Source organism: Phocoena phocoena, chromosome 3 (assembly GCF_963924675.1).
Source record: "Phocoena phocoena chromosome 3, mPhoPho1.1, whole genome shotgun sequence".
Classification (NCBI taxonomy): Eukaryota; Metazoa; Chordata; class Mammalia; order Artiodactyla; family Phocoenidae; genus Phocoena; species Phocoena phocoena.
The window spans coordinates 110,045,312-110,071,651 of NC_089221.1; the positions used below are offsets into that span (position 1 = coordinate 110,045,312).

The following is a 26,340-nucleotide window of genomic DNA, read 5'->3' on the forward strand; positions in this document are numbered from 1 at the left end:
ACTGAATTTTTTATTCAAAATCTGCTCATAGTCACTTATTAATAATTAAAACAATCACTAATTAATCATTAGACTTAACTTTGTAAAGAACAGAGGGTAGGCATTCTTACCTGATTAGATATAGTGCTTTGAGTCACTGAATCACTACTTACTTAGCACCTCACTCTGTGTTAGGCATTGTGGTAGGTCCTGGGGATACAGAAGTGAATTAGAAATGGTTCTTCAATCAAGGATCTCACAATTTTGTTGCAGTATAAAGCAGTTATCGTATTTCAACATCTTCTCTTTAGTCACATCCATAATATGCTAACAGGCAGTCTCTAGTTTACAAGCCAGGTCTCCAGGCTCCCTTCTTGCCCTTTGGAGAATGTTGTGAAAAAAAAACTTGGAGCTCTTAAATGACCTTTGGGAGGTATAGATCCTGGGATGCCCTAGACCTAGAAATGGAAGAAACATTGAAAAAGGAAAACAGCTTAAAGCAAAAGTTGATCTGCCCTTTGGTGGCCCTATTCTCTAGAACTGTCTCTCTATACTGAATTACATTCACTGAAGTGCCATCAAGTAAAGGTTTATGGGAGTTAATGCCTAGGGTTTCAAAACTGGAAATAACCTTTGGTGTGATTCCTTGAGCCAAAAGGGTCCTTAGAGATGATCTTGCTGTCCCCTCAATTCGAAGCTGAGCAAACCACAACGTAGGAGGCTCATTATGACAGGTGGTTGACCTAGGTGGCATGGATCTCCTGACATTTGGCTAGTGTGCTTGCCATGCTCCCATTCCTCCTAACACATGGCTGGGAAAGGGATGGGGGGAACAAGGAAAAGAGCTCGAAGCCCTAAGTAGCAAGGGGAGGGGAAGGGACTACATACAGACTTGCAATTTAAAGTTTCACCTACCCAGCCTATAAAAGGGGAATGAAATGTCCCCTACAAAAGCGTGAGGTAGGGCAGAGATATCTCAACTCAATCACCTGTCTCCCTCCACTCCGTCCTCAAATACACAAATGCCAGTGCAAGCATTCAGCCATGAGTGTTAAACTGAACATCTTCCATTTCCCTGTTGTATTGCTTCCATATCTACACTCAGAATTCTTTCAGTGTTTCAGTTCAGTCATGTGGTTTTGACTAGATTGGAACAGTCATGGAGATGCTAACTTCCATGGGAAAAGAAAATCCAAATTTTTAATAGATTTCTGAAGAAAGCTTTTGGGAAAACAGCCAGTTCATGGGTTTAGGATTCCCTGGAGCCGAGAGGAAATCTTTCTGAATACCGTTTTCTTATCAAGTGACTCCCCCACCCCCCAGCCCCAAGAGGCTTCATTTGTGGTACCATCCACAGGCTTTAGGGTCCAACTGAAAATCGGCTTATTTTTGCTTAGTTGACAGGATTGGAAAAAAAATAACAGTGATAGATGAAAAGTATCTTTAGGTATTGCAGTCTTAATGCTATGCAACATATGTAAAAGGGCCAAGGGGATTATAGACATTTCTTGAGCATCCACTATGGGCCAGACCTTCTGCAGCCCCAGGCAACTCAGTCTTAGTGAGAGTGGGGCAAAGGGACAATCAACCATGCAACCATGTGGGAAGCTTCTTAGAGAAAAGGATAGTTGAACTGAGTTTTAAGATATGAATGATAGGAATTGGGGGGATTAAAGGAAAGGGTATTCTATGAAAAGGGGACCTAAAAGCATGATGCTTTTAGGGCACTGCAAAAAGTAATTGGTATGATTGGAGCCAATACTCTATGGAGGAAGGGCTGGAGAAGAGATGCTGGGCCTTGTGTGCTGAAGCAGGGAGTCTGAACTTTATCCTGGAAACTGTGGAATATTAAGCAGGAGAGTGGCACGACCAGATTTTCAATTTAGGAAGATCCCCCTGACTGAAATGTGGATGGTGAAATTTGAGGAAGCTGGGGTGGAAACAGGAAGACTAATTTCAAAAGCAGTGTAATATTCCAGACAAGAGATGAGAGTGGCCCCAACTACACTAAAAGCTGTGAAAACAGAGAGGAGTAGATGGTAGCAAATATATGGCAGAATCTGCATAATTTAGACATGGCAGAATGTACAGTTTTAAGAAAGTGTACCGCTGTGTATGGGTAAAAGACATTATGGAAATACTGTTTAAGGACCATCATGATGGAAAATTTGAATACAATTTTTTGTTCTTTTAAAAATATAAAAATGAAGTAAATACAGGACACATTTGGTAATAGCAAACGTGCAAGGAAAAGGATAGGTTCTCTGGGGGGGCCATAAGTCTTTAGAGTTTGGGGACCCTTATAAAGGACGTAGAGTATGCTGACTAGTGATATAGCTTGATACAGTGTTTACCATAAGCACTATGATCTATGATCACCAAGTATACTAACATCAGGGGATTATGCTAAATAAATATTATAAAATAGTAATTATAAGCAACTTTGAGAAACAAAAAATCTTTATTTTTTACAAATGTTTTCATAAATGCATTTTATATTTGATATGCATGCTACTATAACAAAGCAACTAAAAATATAATTACAGTTAAAATAATTTTATGCATATTTAAAAGGTAATTTTTTAATCTCAACTTTTAAAAATTGAAAGTAGAATAAGCAGTTCTTGCAAAAATATCCATTGCCCTCCATGCAATTTTTGCAATGACTTAACAAGGAAAATAAAAATAATCAGTCAAATGAATGCTTAAAAGCCACTGTCACCTCATGAAAACCTTTTGTTTGGGACCAAGTTTAGAAATGCTTGTGTTCCAGGTAGTATATATCTATTGCCTCTGGGTTATAACCATTCATGTGTTCTAACTGAAGAGTTTCTCATTAGGGCTTTGTCCTCACTTGAATGCTAATTCCATTCTTACTGCAGTTAACTGTAGATTCACAGAAAGGACTGTGTAGCATACTTGAGAGAAAAATTCAGACTACCAGGATCATTTTTTCTTTTCATGTATATGCTTCCTTAAAATAGAAATAGGCAAGAAAATACAGCAACTTAGCTCATATAGTTTATCAATTTTATATATGATTTTCCATTCTTTTTTTCCTGAGATATGAAGCAAGTTTGTAAGTGGTCTGTTTTCATGCAAAAATACATTTTTCCATTCTTTACATTCATTTCACAGTATTTTGTAGTCTAAGTAACTATATCACATTTGTGCTTTATACATTTGGAAAATAAAGAATAATTCATTCCCTTTACTGCAGAAAAATAAAAGATCAGAGGTTCTTTGATGGGTAATACAATCAAATTAAGTGCTGACTTCAAGTTGCTAAAACATTACCTGTTTTGACTATAAAAATTGCAATGAAAAAATCCTATTTTTTCTCATGCTTGCAGTTTTACCCAAATTTAGAACGAAAGGTTGACTTGCTCATGTGAGGGAGACTAGGTATATTTATTCCTTAGACTCCTGAGTTCGTGAGTTCCTAATATGTGAAGCTAGGCCTGCACATAGCTGGTCAGTTTCCTCTCTCACCTGGAGGAGAATCACAATACAAAGATGTCTTTTATGGCAAAAGGAAAAAAAAATTGGTGTATATTCTATTTTATATCTTTATAAACAACAAGATTAGTTTGTAAAATGTAAGAATTACTAACACATTTAAATGAGAAAGAGATAAAAGGCCAAACATTTAAGAACATGTTTATGTTAAGTAATTGATCTCCGTTATACCTCTAGACTTAAATTGGATCTGATGTCCACTATGAATGTAAATGTCTTAAGTACATAGCCTTTTTCTACATTGGTTAAAGAGAAATACAAACTTTTCCCCCTCAAAATAAAGTTGGGAAATCTGAAGTAAGAAGGATTTTTTTTCCATTAACACATATTGTTTCATTTCTCCTTTATTAAAAAATTCAGTAGAGTTAAACTGTGGAAAAAATAAATGTACAAGCAATATATTTAGGGCCCACTGTTTACTGTTCTCAGCACATCTGCCAGAACCTATTTATATGCCCAAGTGTGATGATTTTCACAGGAATCAGGAAGGCGAATAGAAACATAAGATCTTTAAAGTGAGAAAGAGAAGAAATCTTAAGTTATCCATAATCAATTATCTCTAACTATTATTAGGTATAAATGTTATCAAAATAAATTTTAAATTATTTGCTTATAATTTCATTGTCTAAAATCCTTTGGAAACAACGACAAATGTGAAATTTAGTTGAGCAGAAGGACAATGGGAAAGAGGTTCATTTTCCTCAAGATGTGAAGCTACTTGCCTTTAAAATAATACAAATATCCAATTCAGGTAATGATTTTCTCTTTTAATTAGTCAAATATATATTAAATATAAAAAAATTAATGCTATGTATAATAGATGTGGCCTTGGACATTTTTAGTATTTGTTTATTTAGAAATGCCTTTAAAAATTAATGTGCACAGAACTAGGTCATCTACTAAAAGTCAAATTTATAAGTGCAAGTAGTGGGACTGCAGAGAGAATCCAGCAAAGGAATAGGTAAAAGATTGGATAAGTACATCAAATGAAGCTGCGGTTGTCCACTTTTGTGAAGACTGAAATATAAGTGTATAATCACTGGTGCAGATTCATCTAGTAAGCCTGTGTGATTATGCAGTTTCTAACCGACAGCATTTATTGACAGTTTGGATTTGCTCCAGGGGTAAGGAGCTTCTGGACTGTGAATACTGCCCCCATCTCTGCTTTCAGAGTCCTGTCTCTACAGAAGAAAACACTTTCCTAGGGACAGTTTCTTCTGTAGATGCAGTCTGTAGCTTGGAACCTAACTGCTGTCCATGCTGGGCTTTAATTATACGACATTGTTGGCACCCAGGTGCAAGAAGTATTTAAACACATAACGCCAAGAAAGGAGGTTTTCATGGGTAAGCTTAGAAGGGTTTAGAGATTCTATGAATGAAATTATTTCCCAAGGAGATATTTATCTATGATGGACGTAAATAGTTTTCTAGGGGTATTCTGAAGAGGTTCTTCAAACTTACGTTGTTGAAAAATTATTTCATTTGGAAATAACATCCCCCCCTCCCTACATCCTGCCATGATAATCTCTTACTGGAAGAAAGTGAAGCTGTTCAGAATTATTGCCATATGGGTTTCGCAGGCCTGGCATGGACACATTGAGAATGGAAAGACTGGAAGAACCCAGCAAGGAACATCAGTACATTAATTGCTGCCCACCCTGAGAAATAATTCTGGGTTTCTTCTCCCAAGCCTTCCCTAAAGGTCCATTCATTGCAGAGCAGAGTCAAACAGACATCTTTTATAATTCATGTGGTAAGACATCCATGAATATACACATACTATCCTTGAAGTAGTTGTACATTACATTTTTTTCTGGGTAGCTCCTTAATATTTGAATGTGCTTAATAAATAAGAAAATGTATTGAAAGATCTTTGTAAAATGTTATGTAAATACATTTGTTTAAAGAATACTTGAATTTGCATTCTTCATAAATAAAAGTAAAAATTGGAGAGAAAATTTTTTCACGTCAATGAGGATTGTTATGTTTAAAGAATCTGAAGTTATGTAGAATGTGAGCTATCATGTTTTGTTTCAGAATGATTCTGTATTAGTTTTAATTTTTTAAGTCTGATTTAATTGTGATTTTGACCATCAGTTATTGAATGAGGTAGTCCACATTGCCTAGATATTTGCTGTACCTGGTTACTATTCCACAAATAATTAAGTACAATATATCAGTTATATTTTTCCTTTATGTTTAATAGAGGTTCTGTGAACACTGAGAATATATTACTTTTAGTGGTACACAGTTCTTGAGAAAAGTCTTGATTTTTACAATGCCATTTGTGATATTTTTAGCAGCTTACTACAATATCATTGTAATAAAAATAAAGTATACTCGGTGATGAGAGAGAAAATATTGTTAAAGACCTCTTGGGACAGGAAGAGGCTCAGTCATAAGGTCACGTGCTTTTCATTTTCAGCTGCATCATTCTGACACATTACTTTCAAAAAATAACTATAATATTGCTACATTGTCCATTATACTGAGAAGAACTTCCCTTGAACTTCACATGGAGATTGAGTAAAGCTCTTCTATTTGTTTTTTGAAGTACTCTCTCAGCTCAGGTCTCTTAGCCTTTAGTGTTGGTGTCAGCAAGCCATTTTGAACTGAGAACATATCAGAGTGGATGTGAATGGCTTTAACCTAAAAACCAAATGCAGAATACATCTTTATCAGGAATATAACACAGCATTCATAGCATACATGATAAAAGTAGACAGGCATATGGGAATAGAAATATTGATATAAAAACACTATGCCTATTTAAAAGTCAGAGTTATCCTAATAACATTTCAGCCTGTTTGATATGTCTGAAAGCCACCTTTTTTCCTTCTTACTCCTCCATTTAGCCAGTCAACAGAAATGAGTTAGTTCCTTACTCTGTGCCAGGCACGGAGGACACAAAGGGGGATCATGAGCACCCCTGCCCTCGGGGAGGGCACACTGGAATCCAGTAGAGCAGACACACTGGGCAATTATTAGACAATGCGGTATACACAGGATGAAGGGCACCTAACTCAGTTATGGCAGGGAAGAGAGAGGAGCAGTCAAGGAAGCCTTCTCAAATCAGGTGAGTGTTAAAGGACGAGTAAGAGTTAACCAGCAAAGGAGGAGAGGTGGGTGGAGAAGGGCATTTCCAGGCAGAGGCAACCCTATGAACAAAGCTATGGGAGTGAGAAATGGCAGAGTATGAAAAAGGAAATCCAAGTGATTTCTGTTGTAGTTACATAAAGTAGGAGGCAAAGTGGGTGAGAGATGAAGCTGAAGTGGTAGATGGGGCAGTTTATAGAGGAAAACAGTAGGAGATTTTTATACAGGACAATGACATGGCTGAATATACAATTTATAAAGATCTCTCCAAGAGAAATGTGAAGATGGCTTTTAAGAATGTTAAGATTAGAAGCAGGGAAACCAATCAGAAGGACCTGACCAATCCACAGGAGAGAAGAAGATAAGGGCCTGCACCTACAGAAGTGGCAGAGACAGAGACAAGTAAGCAGTTCTAAGAGCGATTTAGAGATAAATGGGCAGGATGTAATAAAGAAGGAGGCAGCCTTGAGGACTTCCAGGTTTCCGGCTTGGAGGGCTGCATGGACAGTGGTGCCATTCACAGGAGAAATATAAAGTCTAGGCAGGGACATGACGAGTCTGTGTTAAAAAAAAAAAAGTTCTGCCAGAAAATGTGATCACATTATTGGAAGGAGGAATGGAGGGATCAGACTTAGTGTTCGTGTTGCCTATTTCCATGAGGCAGATTCCAGGCCTCCTCATGCAAAGTCTCTTTGCAAGCCTGAATGGGGGACCAGAGAGATAGATGAACTAACCTGGGAGGGCCTGGGCAGTCTCCTCCCACGTGAGATTCCAGCTGAAAGGGTGACTGTCAATTCAACCAGAATTTTATGATCTGGGCTTGAGCTGAATCCTGGAGTGACAGTGTCTCTAAGAAATTGTATCCTGACTGACAACTGGGTCTACATTCAATTATTTTGTTGAGACAACAGATCCATATTATTAAATGGCAAATGAATTGCTATATATAGACTTTAAAAAATTAACTCAAAATATATGCGCTAAATACATATATATTTTCACTTGTTGTTTTGCTTAATTGGCATTTATTGAGCAACTACCATGTGTCAGGTATAGTGTAAGGCACCAGGGATACAAAGAAGAACAAGACACAATCTCTGCACACATGGAGCTTACAATCTAATGAGGGATGCTGCAGTATGATACTACTACTATAGGGACGAGCAGTTGTCAGTTGCTTTCCCAGTATCACTCCCTATCTTCCACGCTAATAAAACCCAGGTTTTGTTTGGGGCCAAAATGTTCTATGTAAACTATGACAATCCTATGTCCTGATTTCCCAGGCTCCCTTGCAGCTAAGGCGTAGTCATAAGATCCATCTGTGGCTAGTGAGAAGGGAAAGCTTTTGCTTTCCTAATAAAAGGTTCAGACATACCTATTTCTACCCACTCTCTTTTTTTCCTTCCTTGAATATGGACAATGTCCAAAGCTGTAGCAGCCACAGAAAGTGATAAGCCAACATACTAAGAAGGGAGGGTGGAAAGATAGGCAGAGCCTAGGTCTTTGAGAACCTGTACCTGCCTTGGACTGCCTATGTTCGGACTTCTTATGTGAGAACACCAAAAAAACACACCCTATGTGTTTAAGACCCTGAGGGTTTTCTTTTAGAGCTGAATGCCTTTCTGATATAGCACCTAACCCAGTCTCTGGAGCAGGATTCATTGAAAAGGGATGCTTGAGTTGAACTCTGGAGGATAAGTAGGCTTTGGCCAGATGAAGATAGCAAGGGGAAGGGAGAGGCTGTTATATGGCTCTAGGCAGAGGCAACATGTGCCAAAACACACTTGGGACATCGCAAGTATAGGCTGCAGCAGGTGATACAAATAAAGAAGAAGAAAGAGATGGGGCTGTGGAGATAGGCTGGGGCCAAATTACAAAGGATCAACATGCCAAGGTAGGGATTTTGGACATAATTGTTTAAACAATTTTTAAACAGTGAGAGACAGTACTAGAATGCATCTTTGGAAAGATTACCCTGTTAAGAGAGAATTAAAATGAGGTAAAAGTGGAAGCTGGAAGACCAGCCAAAAGGCAAGATTGATGGTGATTTAGGCTATAAAGTTGGCTGTGGAGATGGAAATAGATTTGGGGAGTAGAAAGGACAGGACTTACAATTGGTTTGGGTAATTGATAGAGAAAGAGATTTTAAGACTGGCTCTAGATTTCTGCTTGAACAGAAAAACTGGAGGAGGAGCAGAAAGATTCTTTGGAGGCAGGAAGATCAAGTATTCATGTCAAGTTTGAAATGCTTCTGAGACATCCAAGTGGTTTTTGGACATTGGATATATTAGTATTAGTATGTAGGACACAGCTTCAGCCTGGGCTTGAGACAGAGAAGGAGTTTCTTGAGGAGTAGAAAGGAACGGGGGTGTGGGTTACAGAAGCCAGGAGAACAAGAGTGAAAGGTTACTGTGGCATATGTTACTGTCATATGAGAATTGTTAATTAAAATCAATGGATACAATCAGGAAATGACTTATTTCAAAAATCAGTCTATGCACCACCTCACACCCATTAGGCTGGCTATTATCCAGAAAACAGAAATAACAAGTGTTGGTGAGGATATAGAGAAACTGGAATATATACCCAAAAGAACTGAAAGCAGGATCTCAAAGAGATATTTGTAAATCCATGTTCATAGCAGCATTATTCACAATAGCTAAAACAGGGAAGCAACGCAGATGTCCATCAGCAGATGAGTGGATAGGCAAAATGTGGCATAGACATACAATGGAATATTATTTATATAAAGTAAGGAAATTCTGACACATGCTACAACATGGATGAACTTTGAGGGCGTTAGGCTAAGTGAAATAAGCCAGTCACAAAAACACAAGTACTTAGAGTAGTCAAAGTCATAGGGACAGAAAGTAAAATGGTGGTTTCTGGAGGCTGGGGGGAGGGAGGGAATTGGGAGTTATTGTTCAAGGGGTACAGAGTTTCATTCTACAAAATGAAGAGTTACAGAGATGGATGGTGGTGATGGTTGTACAACATTATGAATGTATTAATGCCACTGAACTGTACACATTAAAAATGGTTAAGATGGTAAATTTTATGTTATGTGTATTTAACCACCAAAAATTTTTAAATTGGAAAAAATCAATGTATGCAAATAGTTGCAAAAAATTCAACATGTCAGTGATTGTTTTCCAAATCTCTGATGCTAACAGTCTAGTGTCCTGGCAGGTGGGCATTGCAATATGACAAAGAAGTCTTTCCTCAGAAAATTCTCCATTGCATTCACTGATTTTTCAGATCAAAGACTCAATATACAAAGAAGACCCCTAAAACAGCTATACTTCTTAAAAAGTTTTTAAGAAAAATTCTAACAAATTCTGGCATTTTTTAAACCCATGCTTGTAATTTTAAAATGTGATAATTTTCAAATGAGCACAGCATTAATAAATGAGATTCATCTTTGTCTCTTTAGAAATTTGTTCAAATGAAGGATTCACTTTTGCTATAAAAAGAACAGCATTTTAAGGGATTCGTGTGTGGTGGGAAGGGGAGGACTGGACTTTAGGCTAAAATTAAAGCTAGCATTACAGGTAGCCACCTCAACTTTACCTTACACACTGAAAGGATTTCTACTTGGATATCCAGCATAAATAACTGGAAATCTGAGGCTCTTGGCTAAAAAGAGGCATTATCAAAATTTGTTAAGGTTCTTGTAAAAAGCGTTTTGTTTGAAAATTCTCTCAACTCCAATATAAAATAAAATTTTTCTGAATTGTTTTCATGGCAAAATAAAAAAAATTAAAAAAAAGAAAATTCTCTCAGTGTTTTTGATGCTCAAAGAAGCAAGGATTTGGTAAGGAATAGGGCTGCCAGTTTTTGTACCCTCTGGAATATACTTTTTTCCTAATTTGTTTTGATCAAACATCAATCATCCTAGGGGATCCAAAATTCACTGGAAACAGGTCCCAAGGGAGACGTTTTCAGACCATAGTGCACTGAGAGCTAGGGGTTCTGCAGTGGCCTCTGCTGGGCGGGGGTATAGAGGTGGAGATGGGCGTGAAGGTGGAGTGTAGACAGACATGGGTGGGATGAGATGGGGGAGAGGCAGAAGTGCATTGGAGGCGGGGTGGGGGAGGGATGAGTGAGGGGGCTGGGTTGAGGGGTGGGAGGTGGAAGACAGGCTCTGGCTCAAGCCCCAAACCTACTGGAGTAGCACTGCTCTTATGTTTTGTACGTGCTCCTAAGGTGCATAAGATGTCATCTAAGTTCTGCTACTCAAGTTCAGAAATCACCATTTGATAACAAAACTAGCTAGCTTGAAGAAAATATGAACAAAATCCAAATCAAACTTAATCCTAGATACAGTGATTTAACTTAGTAACTCATGTTTACCTCCATGAAATGAAAAACTGGCAGTGCTAATATCCCTTAATTTTTTTTTTAAAGTTCCTTTCTGATAGAAACAGTATCACATAAAGACTTCTAGCAAGTGTAAACGATCTATCCACCTTCTTCTGTAAATGAAATTAATAATATAATTTTATAGGAGATGCCAATGCCAAGATACAATTTCTACAAGTGTCCTGGCAGCCTGGGTTTCAGCTCATCTGCATTCCTAACAGCATGTGGAGAACATGTGTAATTGAGACAAGAATCTATGTTCAGTACAGGGACTTGGGAGAACACCTTTGAAAATACAGCAGTGACAAGCAGAAGCTTCAAACAATACAGTACACGGAAGACGACTCTCATAGGGAGAGCTACATACACTATTTAGATGGTAAGTAGAATGTAAAAGAAAACACTATGATCTTAGGAAGAAAGAACTGCATCTGCTGGTAGATTTTGAGTATCTGTCAAACCAGCAACCTGTAGCAGGGCTAAAGTGCTGACTGGGGCATCTGCAGTTCAATGTGGCTCTCTACAACATAGTCTCTGCCTGAGGAGAGGAAACACAATTAAATACAGTGTTGAGGGAAGCCAAGTAATATGGCACTCAGCTCACCTTTCAGCCACTTAGTGAGCAGATCAGAGTGGCACTACTGCCAGTCCCTGCTCCAGTCTGACCTACAGCCCTGGCTCTATTTAAATTCTTCCATGAAAATACCTATACAAATTGCACCAGTGACTAAAAGTCTAATCAGTAAGTGGGAAAAAAATGAGTCAAAACAGTTCTTTAACTGACCTTAACTGTGGGCCCCAAAACCTACAGTTAGTTTATTTTCAGAAGTAAACCAATGGTAAAACGAATTTTCATTTTTTATAAATAATTACATATTTTCTAATAAAACCAAACTGTTGAATTATGGGGGGAAAAAGGAACGAGAGTCTTTAGTCTCCCTTTATGCCTAACACAACATAAAACTTGTTTTCCAGTTTGCAATAAGCAAAGTTTTTGTTGAGGAAAGAAGGAAGGAGATGCTTAATGTTACCTCCCTTTCTGAAACTACACTCTTGTCACAGAAAAGTGATTCTATAGTTTTTTTTAAATTTAAAGATACTATAACATTTAAATATTATATTGGAATATAATGCCTCAAAAATGTCAATGTATGCCAACTCATTAAAGCATAGAAATTTTCATAATTCTGAAAAAAAACTATTTAAAATCTTTCAATGGTATTACTCTGTGAAACACTTTAACACACAATATTGCTTGTAGATAATAAACACAGAGTGAATAATTTAGGACAAGAGAAATTTTAAAATTTTAAATTAGGGAAATGTTCAATTCATTTCTGATTTAAAGGTAAATTGATTAGGTAAGTATTCATTTCAATGACAAGAAATACAGTAAAATATATTTAGCAAGGGCTTTGCAGTCCGAATTTGAAAACTGTCAAGTTTCAAAGTTCACTTTGTATTTTATATGCCTATGCAAACTAATAAGGCATAGAAATGTCAAAAAAAAAGGTTAAATCACAGTTAAGTATGCTCAGATACTTCACAAGAACCTACATATTTTAATTATTGGTAACAGTTATTTTAAATGCTTCTTATCTACTCATTAAATCTCCATAAATTGATAATGGTTGGCCTAGTTCTAGGAATTGTCTGTTTCTGGAAATCAAATTACATTAATTTTTCATCTAATTCAAAGTTTCATTCAGATCAATGCTGCCCAGTAAGTCTGAACTCCTAAAGCTTCTGTTGAATGATTTAAGCCTTGGGCTTGGATATCTATTGGGGAGGGCGGTAAAAAATTAGCATTAAGCCTTAATTGATCATTCCTTTTTGAGGAAAAGGGAAAAGGACTAGCTGACAATAGATTATGGATTAACTCAAGTAATTTATGTTGAGCTTTGGAACACAACTAGGAGCACACACCAACAAAGAGGAGAATGAGAACAGAGAAAATGAAGAGGTAACAGCCTTGGCAATAAAACTCAGGCCTTTGGGATGCCACATGACTTCTCTGTATTTAAGGTTACCATGGCGAGGGAGGGCCGATTATTAGAGCAGAAACTTTGCTTAAGGCGTATGGAAAGTCAAGAATACGTGTCCTCTCAGTAAAAGCTCTAACTTGAGCAATGGTTAACACTGGAACCTTAACCAAAGGTTTCTTTTAAACATAAGCTTAAGAGTGGTAGTCTTTTCCAAGGAGAGGAATTCTCCACCTGCTCTGAGGCAGATCACGCAGCCCACATCCAGCAGGGGGCATGCAAGCCTTGGGAATCACAAGGGTATCCGCAGGATCCCCAGTGCACCCCCAGCGCCCTTGCAGCCATCCATCCAGGTAATAGAGAGCCCAGATCAACCAGGTCTCCAACCACTCATTTGTGGCGCCTGCTCTACAGGATCACATCTACAGTCACACAGCTCCCCGTAATGGAAGAGCAATGAAGTCAGTTTTAGCAAATTTAGAAATTTAATTATCATGCCAGAAATGACCTTGCATTCAGAAAGATAAATATGACTTGTCTGAATGCCTCAGATTTTATAATTTTTAAAAATAAGGATTTATTCATCCAGGGCTTATTTGCCCTAAAACACACTGACGGATGAGGGTAAAGCAGTTTCTCTCAAGCTAGATTAATGTAAAGATCCATTTCAAAAGAAAAACAATTCCCTCAAACCCTGAAACTATATTTAGATTTCCTCACTTTGAAACTTAAGAAATTAAAAGTCTTAATCTGTGGAAATGTTTTCTAATTGTCAAACAACTGCTGTAAGGGTTTATATTTAAAACCGGTTTAAAAATGTTTTTAGGTTAACATCAAAATGAACATATACAAAGGGGCTTCCCTGGTGGCGCAGTAGTTGAGAATCTGCCTGCCAATGCAGGAGACACGGGTTCAAGCCCTGGTCCGGGAAGATCTCACGTGCCGCAGAGCAACTAAGCCCGTGAGCCACAACTACTGAGCCCGTGTGCCACAACTACTGAAGCCCAAGTGCCCCAGAGCCCATGCTCCGCAACAAGAGAAGCCACCACAGTGAGAAGCCCACGCACCACAACAAACAGTAGCTCCCGCTCGCCGCAACTAGAGAAAGCCCGTGTGCAGCAACGAAGACCCAACACAGCCATAAATAAATAAATAAATAAATTTATATTAAAAAAAAAAGAACAGATAAAATTTAAAATTCTCATAAACCTTGCAGATCCTTAATACTATATTTGGGGACACTGTTGGAGAATCATTTTATGAAAAACAATTATATTAAATACATACTAGGAAATTTTTAAAAATCAGCATATTAATATTTTTCTGTTTGAAGAATTTTTCTTTTTGAATTTGTGACTAAAGAGGATTATAAATGGCATGTGTAAGTAGGACCAAGTACGCTTATGAACTCAGTTACAAAAAAGAACCCCAACCTTGCAAAGATGGAAAGTCTTAGAGGTCTGCTGTGCCCACTCCCAACACACTCTTTGTTTCCTCCTCTTTGTTCAGGGCATGCTGGGGTGACAGATCACTGGCCCCAGGAGTGCAATCTTTCTGATGTCCTAGCAAGTAAGCTTGCCTGCTGCAGCCAAGAAGACAGTCCCCATAAAAATAAAAATAAGACAGGACTCTGGTCTTGAGTACTGCACACAGCTTGGAGACACACCATGTAGACATGCTGTACCAGTTATGGCTAGGGTAATATTTCAGCTTTATGAACATCTGTGATTATGAGGACAATAAGCACAGTCTCACTCAGCCTACGACCGATTTTAGTTAGGATGCAGGCTGTTGCAAAGTCAGCTTAGAACAGGCCTTCAGGGGTCCGTTGGTACACAGCCTGCCTGCAGGCCACAGCGTGGAGGATAGGGAATCTAGGTCAGGGTCACTGTTGGTTACTTTAATTCTCATCCCTGCATAAAGGGCAGTAACAAGTATGGAGAAGGTAACAGTTACCTGTTCAAAAGAATGGAGTCCACTTTCTTTTCCTAACCTCACCATATCTTCCAAAATGGCTTTCCTCAGCTCCTGAATTGAACCATATAGGTAAAATTACAAGGCAAAAACACATTTCAAAATGGAGATAGAAGAATCAATGAGTTGTGAGCAAAGTACAACTGGCAATCATACCAACACTCCCCCCACCTTTCAAACCCCCAACTAGGGCTGACGCTCCCTGGCAGCAAGCCAATCACCATCCCTCATCTGGCAATAAGTGCCCGCATGGCCTAAGGAGTGTCCAACAACAGGCTAAGGGACCACTCAATTTTGTTTTTTAAAGCAGACCTCTGGTCAGCCTAGTGAGTCTCAGGGGCCCTGTCACCCCCAGAAGAGCCCAGGGCCTGGTGGGAGCTCTAGGGTTCATGGCTGCTGCTAAGAAACAGATCATGTGACTGAGGGGCCGATGCTGAGTCAGGGCACAGAGATCCTCTGAGTCAGGGCATAGAGATCCTGGCACAGTGCATGTGCCAGGAGAAGGCTTCCGGAAGGTGTGAGCAGCAAATGTTCTAAGCAGGGAGAACTGTGCTCTTTTTCAATTCCATGACTGTTTCTCTAAGCCCAGTAGATATAAAAGCTACCTCTCATTAGGAGAGAGCAGGGCCAGTGAGTCAGAAGGCCTATTCTCACATCTGACACTGCTGTTAACCAGCTGTGTGGCTTTGGGCAAGCCGCCTCCCTCTCTGGACTCTCCTGAAAGCTGCAAAACAACAGGGCTGGACAAGCTTTCTCTGATGTCTCCTGGCTGGAAAATTCAATAGTTTATCAAGTGTTCTAAGAGGAGATATGAGCTCCTTCTACAACAATGACAAAAGACAAACCTCTGGCTTAGGATTCCTACCACTTATAAAATAAAGTTAGAAATTTCCCTATAGGTTCAAATTTCACTTGGGCTACTACTGTTTTTGTATGTCCTCTCGTTATGCAGTATCACAGAAGGTCCAGCAGTCTTTTGGGGAACAGCCCCAAGGTACAGACCTTATTTGTGCAGAGCTCTGCATACGTCCCTTCAATTCCTCTCTTCTGGGCCCAAGAGGGCATGACTTCCGGGTCGGGCACGACTATGCCCACCAAAAAGGCCTGCGATCCCACCAAAAGAAAACACAGTTAGGACAAAAGCTTTTAAAGTGGTTATTTGCGGTCTGGCGTTAAAACTAATCTCTTGGTATTCTCAGACTCCACTCTTTTCTAAAAATATGTATATGTTTATGTTATGAAACATATCACACATTCTTGACAGAAATAGTCTTGAATATTTCTGATATATTTCCCTAACTTCGTAAAAATTTTATTAATAAAAAATAAGCTTAAGAAGATTAGGAATCAGTAAGGTTAATCCTGTATGTACCTTTGATTCTCATGCCAATCTTAAATGAGTACATCTTTAGGATACTGATCAACCAACTCTACAATCCAAAACACATACATTTCTAAGGATTTCCAGACCATTTTGAAATTGATTCATTAGTATGGTCCTCATTCTTTAAGAACACCATTTTAATTTTTAAATCATTTTCTTAAAAAATAATTTAATAGTCTTTAATTACATAAATCCAATGATAGCACAGAATATATTCACAGCGATCTTTCTGACTTCAGATCTAAATGATACCAGAAAGCAGAATAAATATAAATCCTCTTCAAATAATTTAATCCTGTACTATATTAGCACATTAGCTTAATATATTAAGATATATCATCAGTATCATTATTTGCAATACTGCACCTATTTATCTGTAAAGTTCTTGTGTGTATTTCAAAATCAAAACAGCAGAAACCCTGAATCTTGCTTCAGCATATTACCTCAAAATTCCTCTTGGAAGTAGACAGAGCATAAGTTAAAAGTAGTGGGAACGTTATTACTACTACTTTAAGCAACTTAGTTACCTAACTGCAATTTACCAAACTATAAGCAATTAAGATTTCTCCCTTAGAAAGGCATTTTCTCTCATGATCCTATACACCAGAGAATACCAGTATCTGATTGGAAATTAATGTTCATCACTTTAATCAAATACCAGTTACTTAGGAAACCACTCCCAGAGTACTCATCAGGCCCAAAGTACGTGTGGGAGGGCTGAGGCCTAGGGGACTCACCTTTAAGCTGTCCCCATGGACATACATTTGTGCAACAGGCTCACTCCGGATGTAGATGTTCTCAATCATCTCGGGCGCAATATATTCTCCCTGAGCAAGTTTAAATATGTGCTTCTTCCGATCAATAATTTTAAGAGTTCCAGCCTGTGGAATTGGACAAGCAGCTTCATAAAATGGCGGCATTCCCAAGCCTGAGCCCCTCACTCATTAGTGCCATAGCCCCTCACCTCTCCAACGCCCGGTCTCACCCTGCAAGTCCCACCAGATCTGCTCGTGCACCTGACATCTCTGCTCTCATGGAGCCACTACACGGCTGGAGAGGGACACCGTGCACAAGGGTGGATGGCTCCCAAGCTCTGCTGGGCCCTGAGTGCCCACTGTCCTGTACCCTCACCATGTGCCCTACTCCCCCTCCCACCCCTGCCAACCTGGTGCCCAGCAACAGGTGCCCTCCTCCTCAGGAGGCCACCCACCTTCCCATCAGGGCTCCTCTCACCCAGGCCCTCGCTCCAGCTGTCGCTTTTCTCAGCAGCATCTTCAGATTCTCCCCCTTGAACCATGCTTAGGCCACCACTCCCAAAGAGCAGCCTCTCCATCCTTCAGCACATAGCACAGCTCTGGCAGAGGACCCCAGGTGGCATTAGGAGCCCTCTCCCTCCAGGACCTCTGCAGCAGGCAGGCCACCCCTTGGGCAGTGAGTGCTTGTGCCCCTGGCCTCCAGGAACCCCACTCACCTCCCTGCCTCCCTTCAAAACTTTTTGAATTTCCAAGGTGAATAGGTGGGTCTCTCTCCTTTGGCTCTCTCCTTGAATGTTGCAACTTCCTCACCTTCACTGACGATGCTCCTTGAGGTGACCACCATTTATCTCCTAAGTGGCCACTCCTGCATATGTCTGAGCTTCCAGCCAGAGCTCTTCACTGAGTTCCAGACCCAGAACCTCACTATCCTCCAAACTCTACAAAAACCAGGCCCTTTTCCCTGCACGATGCAACATGCCCTAAAGGAAGCTCATCCTTCTCCTCCTCAAGCCTGTCCCATTCCCCAAGCCCCAAACCTGGAGATGGCCTTGCCACTGGCCTCTCCTGGGACTTCCAGCAGTCAGGCTCATCTGTCCTCACTCATAAATCCTTCTCACAGACACCTCCTCCTCCATCAAAACCACTTCCTTACTGAACATGTGCACACACTCTGGCCCTGCTGTATCTGTTCAATCATCAGAACCAGAGTAGTCTCGCCAGAAGAGAAAAACAAGCAGGCCTTGTTTTGCTCAAAATCCAGGCTGGACATCAGAGCCTTTCCCTACACTGGCTTCTTTGGTCCTCGTGGCACCCCATGAGCTGGTTGTCATCACCTCCATTTCATAAATGGTGAAGGTGAGGATTAGAGAGGTCAGTTAACGCCTCCAAGGCCACACAGCTAGGAGGTGGGAGAACCAGGACTTAAACCAGGTCTTTCTGGATCACTTAGACCTTTTCCTTGATCTATCTAATACTATTTCAAAATAGCAATAATTTTAAAAACTGACTCCCACAGACTGCCTGACTACTGCCTTGGGCTCTGAGTTCAGGCACAGCACTAGGTGCTTCACATGAATCAATTTACTTGCTTCTCACAACACCCTGCAAGGTGGGTGGTTTCATCCAAGTTACAGGGCATCAGTGGCAGATCCAGAGTTTTGTGGGACTTCAAGTTTTTTCCAGTTTTGAGACCCCCACCTTTAAGAAAAATAATATAAAATGAAGTGCAGAGCCTTGAAAGGGGCCTACGCAAGTGAAGGCTGAAGCCTAGGCTTCGTTAGCTGATGGGACAATCTACCCTCTGCCAGTGTCCAGGGCCCTGCTGCTTCTCCAGCCTCCCTCCTCCACATCTGCGGGCCCTCAGTTAGAATTCCTTGCCTCACACCTCTACTGTCTCTCTACTTAGCACATGCTATTACTCCTGCCCTGACTGTCCTTCCCACTCTCCCTTCTCCTCTTGGAACAGGACTTAAATGCTGAGACTCAGAGCCAGTAGGCACTTGTCTTTCTCCCCTAGGTGAGCATGACCCTCATCTCATGCCCATCACACTGGGTTGGGAACTGTCTAAAGATGTGTCTCTCCCCTGAGCATAGTCCCTGGCCCAGGGATACATCCATGTCTGCTGCAAGAGTGAGGGTGTCTCAAAGTGAAATGCGCAGTTCCAAGCAGGGGCAAATCAGCTCACCAGCCCAGAGGGCCCCTGGAGGGCTCAACATCGTTCACCTGTCCAATAAATTCAACATCTCAGAACTCCACCCAAAATCTTAGCAATCTCCCAGAGACACAGGAAAGGTTTCCTGGGGTGGGCTGCTGCAGGTGGAGGCTCTCGGTTTCAGTTACATAGTTTTTTTCTGGTCATAGTTTCCATCTAAGCATCTCCTGTGTGCCAGGTATTGTGCTAAGGGCTTTACAGGTATAATCTCATTTGTTCCTTACAACAATGACCACAGAGGTAAGCAATGTTATCACCTCCATTTTACAAATGACAGAATGAGGCACCATTACTGGTTTGGGCTAAAAGTTGGGGGCCACCGCTAAAGAATGCCATGTAGCCTTACTTTCTTATTCTATAACTGAGTCAATACAGAGCCCCAGAGAGGGATGAAGCTTTGCTCAAGGTCACGAGAGCAGCTGCTAGCAGAGACAAAGGAACGCCAGCATCCTCCTGCCCAGCTCCAAGCTCGTCACACTGCTCAGTGCCACCTGTCAGCTGGCGGCCAGTGTCCATGGGCTCCCAGGCCCTGCCTTCGTCAGATCTCCCAGAGTTACGAGCCCCATGCTCCTTGTACTTCACCCATCGGATTCCAGAACACTGTCAGATCTCTTCCTGGAAACCTCTTAAGGGTAGGGGGTAGGCCTCAAACTCCAGTTCTACGCTCCCAGAAGATCCCTGTCACCTTCATCAGGAGGATGCAGGAGGAGGCTCTGGGGGCGAGGTAAGGAAGAACCTCCCATTTCCCAGAGGTATTCTGGAATGATTACTTGTCAGGGTGGATATAAAGACTCCTGCCTTGGAGTGAATCAGATTATACACACCCCCACCACCAACATGTGTGGAGGCCCATGGTTCCAAACATACATACTGGCAGCCACTTCCCAATGTCTCCAGTGTGAAGCCAGCCGTCGTCGTCCAGGGCCTCCTTTGTCCTCTCCGGATCTTTCAAGTAACCTTTGAACACATTTGGTCCTCTCACACATATCTGTAGGGACAAATGCCCGGTTTCTCTCAGCCCACAGCATAAGGAATCCTGATATGAGGCTGTCACGAGGCATGTGTAGAAAAATGTACACTATCCCTCAGGAAATCCACTGTGGAAACTACAGTGATGGAAACAGAGGACAGGAATAGCCGCCAGCGTTCTCACCTGTCTCCTGCCTTCTCTCAAGCAGTGTCCTCTCCAACTACCTCTCTGCCGTCCCTTCTTCCTCAGGAACACTGCGGCTTTCAGTATGCGCTGCTTTGTGACACTGGATGGGGTCTCATCAGATACTGAAAGCTGGCTGATTCTACCAGAGGTGCTTGAGCCCCCTGCTTCATGACCAGGCACTCAGCTTTCCTATCTACTCCCATGGAATGAACAAGCACAGGCCAGCTCTATCTACCCCATCTGGCCTATTTGCAAATGGTCATGTTTCTGCCTGCACAGATACACAGCAACAAGCCGTGCCAGTTAAGAAAAAAATGGATTTTTAAAACAGTCTGCGAATCCCAAATCTTGTTTTGGACCAGCCCAGTCCCAGCCTTGAGGGTTGGTTACTTCATAAACAGGAGAGAAAATGCTCAATTCAGTTGAGTCAAATTAATCAATAATATGAAATGACTTTACACATAGGGTGAAAGGAAAACAATTTCATTTCCATTTTTTTTTCTTTTCCTCGCTACATGTAGAGCATCCACAAACATGAATGGCTAAACGTTCAAGTTTACCTCTCCTTCTCCTTTGCTGGTCCAATAGTTCAGTTCCTTGACATCCACGAGCTTGATATGATTGCAGGGCAGAGGTGCTCCTACGTGTCCTAGAACACCAGAACAATGTGCATTTGTCAGTGTTCAGATCAATTTCGGCACTGAAGATGCTCCACGCCATGTGAAACCCCTCAAGTGGTCAAAGTGGGGAATCGTGGATGGGAAGCAATACACCTCTAGATGGGCGTTTGTCACAAGCAAGCATTGATGATAAAACAAAGTTCTGGAGAAAGGAGAGGCCAACCTCTGCTGGGCCTTTGTTTTACATCTGATTCTTAAACAGCCGGCCAGGCTTACATGGCCCAGAGCCAACCTGTACAGGGTCTCTGGGGAGGCTCATACCCACACCAACCAAATAGTCAGGATTTTTTTATATTAAAACACTTTCCCCATCATCAGATCATATGTTTTGGTTTGGGGATCATAAAATATAGTCATTATTGCTTTTTCTTCCAGTCACCAGACTGTTGAAATGAAAAACAAGGATGAGGCAACTCGCCACCCCACCCCCTCAAATAAGACTGCAAATTTTCTTGGTGTTATATACTCCAACCACAAAACTACATCTAAGTCATTTTCTAGTAATTGTGGTTGTTACACAATTCACTGGCAAGGCGGAGGATTTTTAAGCAGATGCTGGCCAAGGTCCTGAAATAAAGTGAGCCACACAAACAAAAAGCAGGCTGTGACACTTTCGTTTCTCTTTTAAATGAGAGACCGCCAAATCTTTTATAATATTGTACAAAGATACCGATCCTCTCATACTCAATAACCTTTGCAAGTTTTTATGGTAAGGATGCATAAAAAAGGTAAAACCTCAAAAGCCTCACATAGGAAAATGCAGGACATCATAAGAGGGAAGAAAGTGTCCAAAGGAAGGGTATACATGTAAATGATCAGTAAATATGATCGCAGTAACAAGAACAAAGTTAATGAGCCAGGACCTCAGAAGATGGTCCGTGTAGTAAAGGTGCCAGTGGTAGGGAGATCAAAAACTTCACATACAAGATACGCTTTATTCAGCTAGAGTTTAAGGAGATAAAACTTCTGTACCTGACTTTGCCAAATGTAATTTCAATTTAGAATCCACCTATCATGTTTCTGCTGACTACCTCAAGGTGCTCTGAAAATAGTATTACACTACTAAGCATATTTCTTTTTCTGTGCACATCATCCCAAATTTTCTAGTTTGTAGTTGAGCAAACTTAAGCGTGAAGCGTGGCTCCAGGCTCACAGAGGAAGTTGTATCCTGAAGAATTCTTTTGCTGAATATTTTTCAGATGATTGTATTTGGTCCAAGTTTAGTGACAGCCAATACATGGGCTACCTACTGCTTCCTCCTTGCCCTGAAAGATAGGTCCATTTAATTCAGAATGAGGGTGTGGATAGTAGCTGCTCCTTTCTGAGGTTGCCACTGCCTTTTAGATGTTGCTATCACAGGAGACCATAGTTCCAAAGAGCCTCTGAAATGGCTCTTCAAGAAACAGCGCACTGGCTGCTATAAACTTGCCTCTCCTTCCTAAATCATATCCAATTCACAGCCTGCTTCCTTCATTCTGAAATGACTGTAAGCAAGACTGTGTGATATTTAGAAACTAGAAAATCCAATATATTGATATCATAGGCATTTTTCTACCTGGAGCTGTATTTTGTGATCTACTACTTTTTTTTTTAACATAACTTCTATTTATTTATAAAAGAAATAGGAAAATACAAAATATAGTAGGAAATACAAAAATATGTAACAAAAAGAAACAGATCCATAATGCCACAACACAGACAAAACTACCATCATTGTTTTTCTTCTGTTTCTTCTGCTGTTTCCTATGTGCCCATGTAAATATACTTTCCATGAGGAAGTTTAGAGCCTGCTGTTCTAACTCATTCCCACATCTCCAGCCAATCCTACCTGATGTCCAGTCCCCGGGTGTAGTGAAGGTACATCCAGCTGTGCACTCAGTTTGGCCATAACCTTCATAAACCTTCAAGCAAAACACAGAAACCATACTGTAGGTGCCCACCTACCTGCAGATAGCTGGCTGCCCTTTTCAGCCAGCTAACCTCTCACGGAGCATCTGGCTGCTCCATGCTGGGGACGGTGGGAGGGGAGGTGCTCTGGAAGTAGGTACCTTCAGGAGAAACTGAACACAGACAACAGGCGTAGCTACTCTGCTTGGAAGAAATGCTATTTTTAACCACAGACACTTAGTAGATAAGGTTATATGGTTTGGGATAAAGACTTCTAACCTATTTTCAACCACTGACTCTATTTCTAATTTGAATAATATGTATTAAAGACAAACATTTTAAAATCCAATAAAGGTTTTGTCTCTGTAAGATATTCCCCTTCAGAGCCCCATGTGCTCGCATGAATAGACCATGTGGGAGAGCTGCCTTTAGGAGCGGTCAGCTCATGTTGGTGTAGAACAGGAAGTCAGCGTAAGAAGCCCATGGCTTCTTTTTACCTTCCTTTTTTTTTTTTTTTTTTTTTTTTTTTGGCGGCTTGCAGGATCTTAGTTCCCCAGGACAGGGATTGAGCCCATGGCAGTGAAAGCACTGAGTCCTAACCACTGGACCGCCAGGGAATTCCCAAGAAGCCCACGGCTTCTAAAGGATAAAATTTTAAGCATGCACTTTTATGAAGTAGATGTGCCTACTTTACTTAAAACCCACCAGTCGGGCTTCCCTGGTGGCGCAGTGGTTGAGAGTCCGCCTGCCGATGCAGGGGACACGGGTTCGTGTCCCGGTCCGGGAAGATCCCACATGCCGCGGAGCGGCTGGGCCCGTGGGCCATGGCCGCTGAGCCTGTGCGTCCGGAGCCTGTGCGTCCGGAGCCTGTGCTCCGCAATGGGAGAGGCCACAACAGTGAGAGGCCCGCGTACCGCAAAAAAAAAAAAAAAAAAAAAAAAAAAAAAAAAAAAAAAAAAAAAACAAAAAAACCCACCAGTCACAACTATGTTACTATAGTCTGCATAAGTAGGAACCTGACAAACATTAATTGAATGGATAAATAAAGGAATGAATTTTTTTAGCAATGACAAAACCTACTGAATCAAATAAAAACACACAAATGAACTTTTATCCCCCTCCCTCGTGCTCCTTCTCTGGGCTGGGAAATAGTCTGCAGGCTGGAGAATGCAGAGATGCTGGTACAGGTGTGGGACAGGTTCTCCAGCACACTGATGATCCATATACAGTTTTCTCCCAGAGTGGATACACATCTGGGCTTTCCACAATGTCACAAGGTATTCTTGGCTTTCAGTGACCCTGGGCTTTTTACATCTTCAGAGAAGGGAGCTTTTATTCCACAAAGATCTTGCCCCCAGAATATTTCTCTGTACAGTAGAGGGTATAATGGGTTTCCTGCCCTGTCCTAACACTCACCCCACTGCCCCCAGGGAAGGCCACATAAAGGAAATACCTGGCACCCCAGAGCCGCCCGGAGGAATCCCAGGACCGTTGGTGACGCGGGGGCTGCTCCAGTAACAATCATCCGCACGCACCCACCAAGACTGGCCTGTGGGAAGAGAGAAGAACCTGCCAGAGTCTGTGCTGTGGCAAGTGGAGTGTAGCACACCTGGGCCTCACCTAACATCAACGTTCAGCAGCTGTACCCTACCTGGACCCTAGGATTGGGATCAGAGAGGCCGCCTGAGGCTGTACAACACATGAGCTGAGGAAGCCCCCTTCTTCCAAAGGAATCAGCCCAATCAGCTTTGCAATCCAACCCACAATATGGCGAACTCTTTTATGTATTTTGAGATAAGGGCCATTAATCTGTGTGGCATTCTATAATTTTGGTTCTCCCTTTCTTAAAATACACAGCTGTTCCCTCACTCTCCCATCATTTGCAAGCATCCAATACAATTACTGAGGACAATTTCTTCCCACTTCCACCTTAATGGCATGGCCTTTTTTCATTTCTAAATCAATGCCATGAGCTATTTACTATGCACTGCAGAGGTCAAAGAATTTTTTAAACACTTTGTTTCTGTAAGTTGAGCCAAAAGATTTTAAATATTAATTTTCATAGCTAAAAATAGAGTAGTAAGGAAAAATGAGTACTGGTACACATTAACTACAAGTTCTTTGAGTAATGCACAGCTTTAAAACTTTAGTGAGGAGACAGGAATGAGTAATTCATAAACAGCTTGGTTTAGGAGAGGCTGAAGAGATGGGAAACACGGAGAGAAAGGAAGATTCTTGGTCATCTGGCTAGAACCTTGTGCTACTGGAAAGCCACCGTGGCCAAGGTTACAGGGAGGGGCAAGAGAATCTTCGAGCCCCAAGAGCTGCTTGCTTGGTGAATCTGACTACCCAAGGGCAAAGCTGCCCTACTGCCTATAGAGGTCAAGGAACTTACTTTCCAGGAGTCCTCCTTGCTGGTTGCCTTTGGCAAATATAACACATCTCCAATGAACAAAAATGGGTCCTTTAAAATTTCAGTGGTAGCTTAAGCTTTGATTTCATTAGCAAAAAGTTACTGTTTTATAAGATTACACACCATTGGGATGAACTTCTCTAATTCTTCTGTAAGGTCACCCATTGGACACTTGGGTGCCACTCTATCATCACTTGTTCATTTTCTTACCTGAATCTTATGAAAGAAGAGTTCATCCCAGATACTATCATTCCTGATGATTCCACTCTGGACCTCAGCCTGTTTACGCTTTGCTGCAAATTCCAGGAGCCAGCGCTTTAATGATGTGTCTGCCTGGCTGAAGATCTGAGGAACAGAAGTTGGAAACAGCTGTAAAGACTGCAGGTCCCACCTCTAGATACACCCCCAGGAAGAAGGCCTAGATTGGCCAGCAGAGAAGCCACACTCTATTTCTGCCCCTGCAGGAGGTCACTGAATGTGTGACATCCAGCTAAAGGTTAACGCTACCAAGGCCCAGGCACATTGTTGGGAAAGAAGCCCTCCCCCCAAAATCTCCCAACCAGGGTTTTGGAGAATAGGAAGAAAACAGGAGAAGGAGGGGTGACAGTCAGAGAATACAAGAGAAGAGGCAATTTCCAGGACTTGGGGCTGGTGGTGTAGAAAGCCTGCCTGGGGCTCCAGCCTCTGTCCAAACAAGCAGATATGCAGCTGCTCAGCCTGGCCAGAGACTCCCCGCAGAGCTCACCTTGTCGTACATGCGGTTCAGTAGTCGTGGGACCACAGGGAAGATGGTGGGACACAGAGCCTTCATGTCATCTGAGAGGAGGCGGATGTCTCCCTGGAAGAAGCCGACGCGCCCTCCGTGGCAGTAGACGACAGACTGGAAGAAGTGGACAGGAAGGGAGGAGTCCCTCAGGGCGGTCACTCCTGGCTGTAATCC

The 26,340-nt window shown here is 41.4% G+C and overlaps 1 protein-coding gene across 7 annotated transcripts in view; it reads right to left on the reverse strand.

The window, feature by feature from the left end:
• Positions 1 to 5,678: 5,678 nt before the first annotated feature.
• Positions 5,679 to 26,340, reverse strand: part of ACSL6 (acyl-CoA synthetase long chain family member 6) — a 53,990-nt gene continuing 33,328 nt past the window's right edge. For 3 of the 7 annotated variants that reach the window (XM_065873318.1, XM_065873317.1, XM_065873316.1), the window contains 10 exons: positions 26,146 to 26,280; positions 25,611 to 25,745; positions 24,441 to 24,536; positions 22,929 to 23,001; positions 20,981 to 21,069; positions 20,136 to 20,252; positions 17,034 to 17,177; positions 15,915 to 16,016; positions 14,895 to 14,966; positions 6,010 to 6,147 (listed from right to left, as the gene is read on the reverse strand). In XM_065873318.1, the coding sequence (XP_065729390.1) occupies positions 6,010 to 6,147; positions 14,895 to 14,966; positions 15,915 to 16,016; positions 17,034 to 17,177; positions 20,136 to 20,252; positions 20,981 to 21,069; positions 22,929 to 23,001; positions 24,441 to 24,536; positions 25,611 to 25,745; positions 26,146 to 26,280 (1,101 nt within the window). Of the gene's footprint in view, positions 6,148 to 14,894; positions 14,967 to 15,914; positions 16,017 to 17,033; positions 17,178 to 20,135; positions 20,253 to 20,980; positions 21,070 to 22,928; positions 23,002 to 24,440; positions 24,537 to 25,610; positions 25,746 to 26,145; positions 26,281 to 26,340 lie in introns of all 7 variants that reach the window. The other 4 variants (XM_065873313.1, XM_065873314.1, XM_065873319.1 and 1 more) reach the window with 3 other exon arrangements.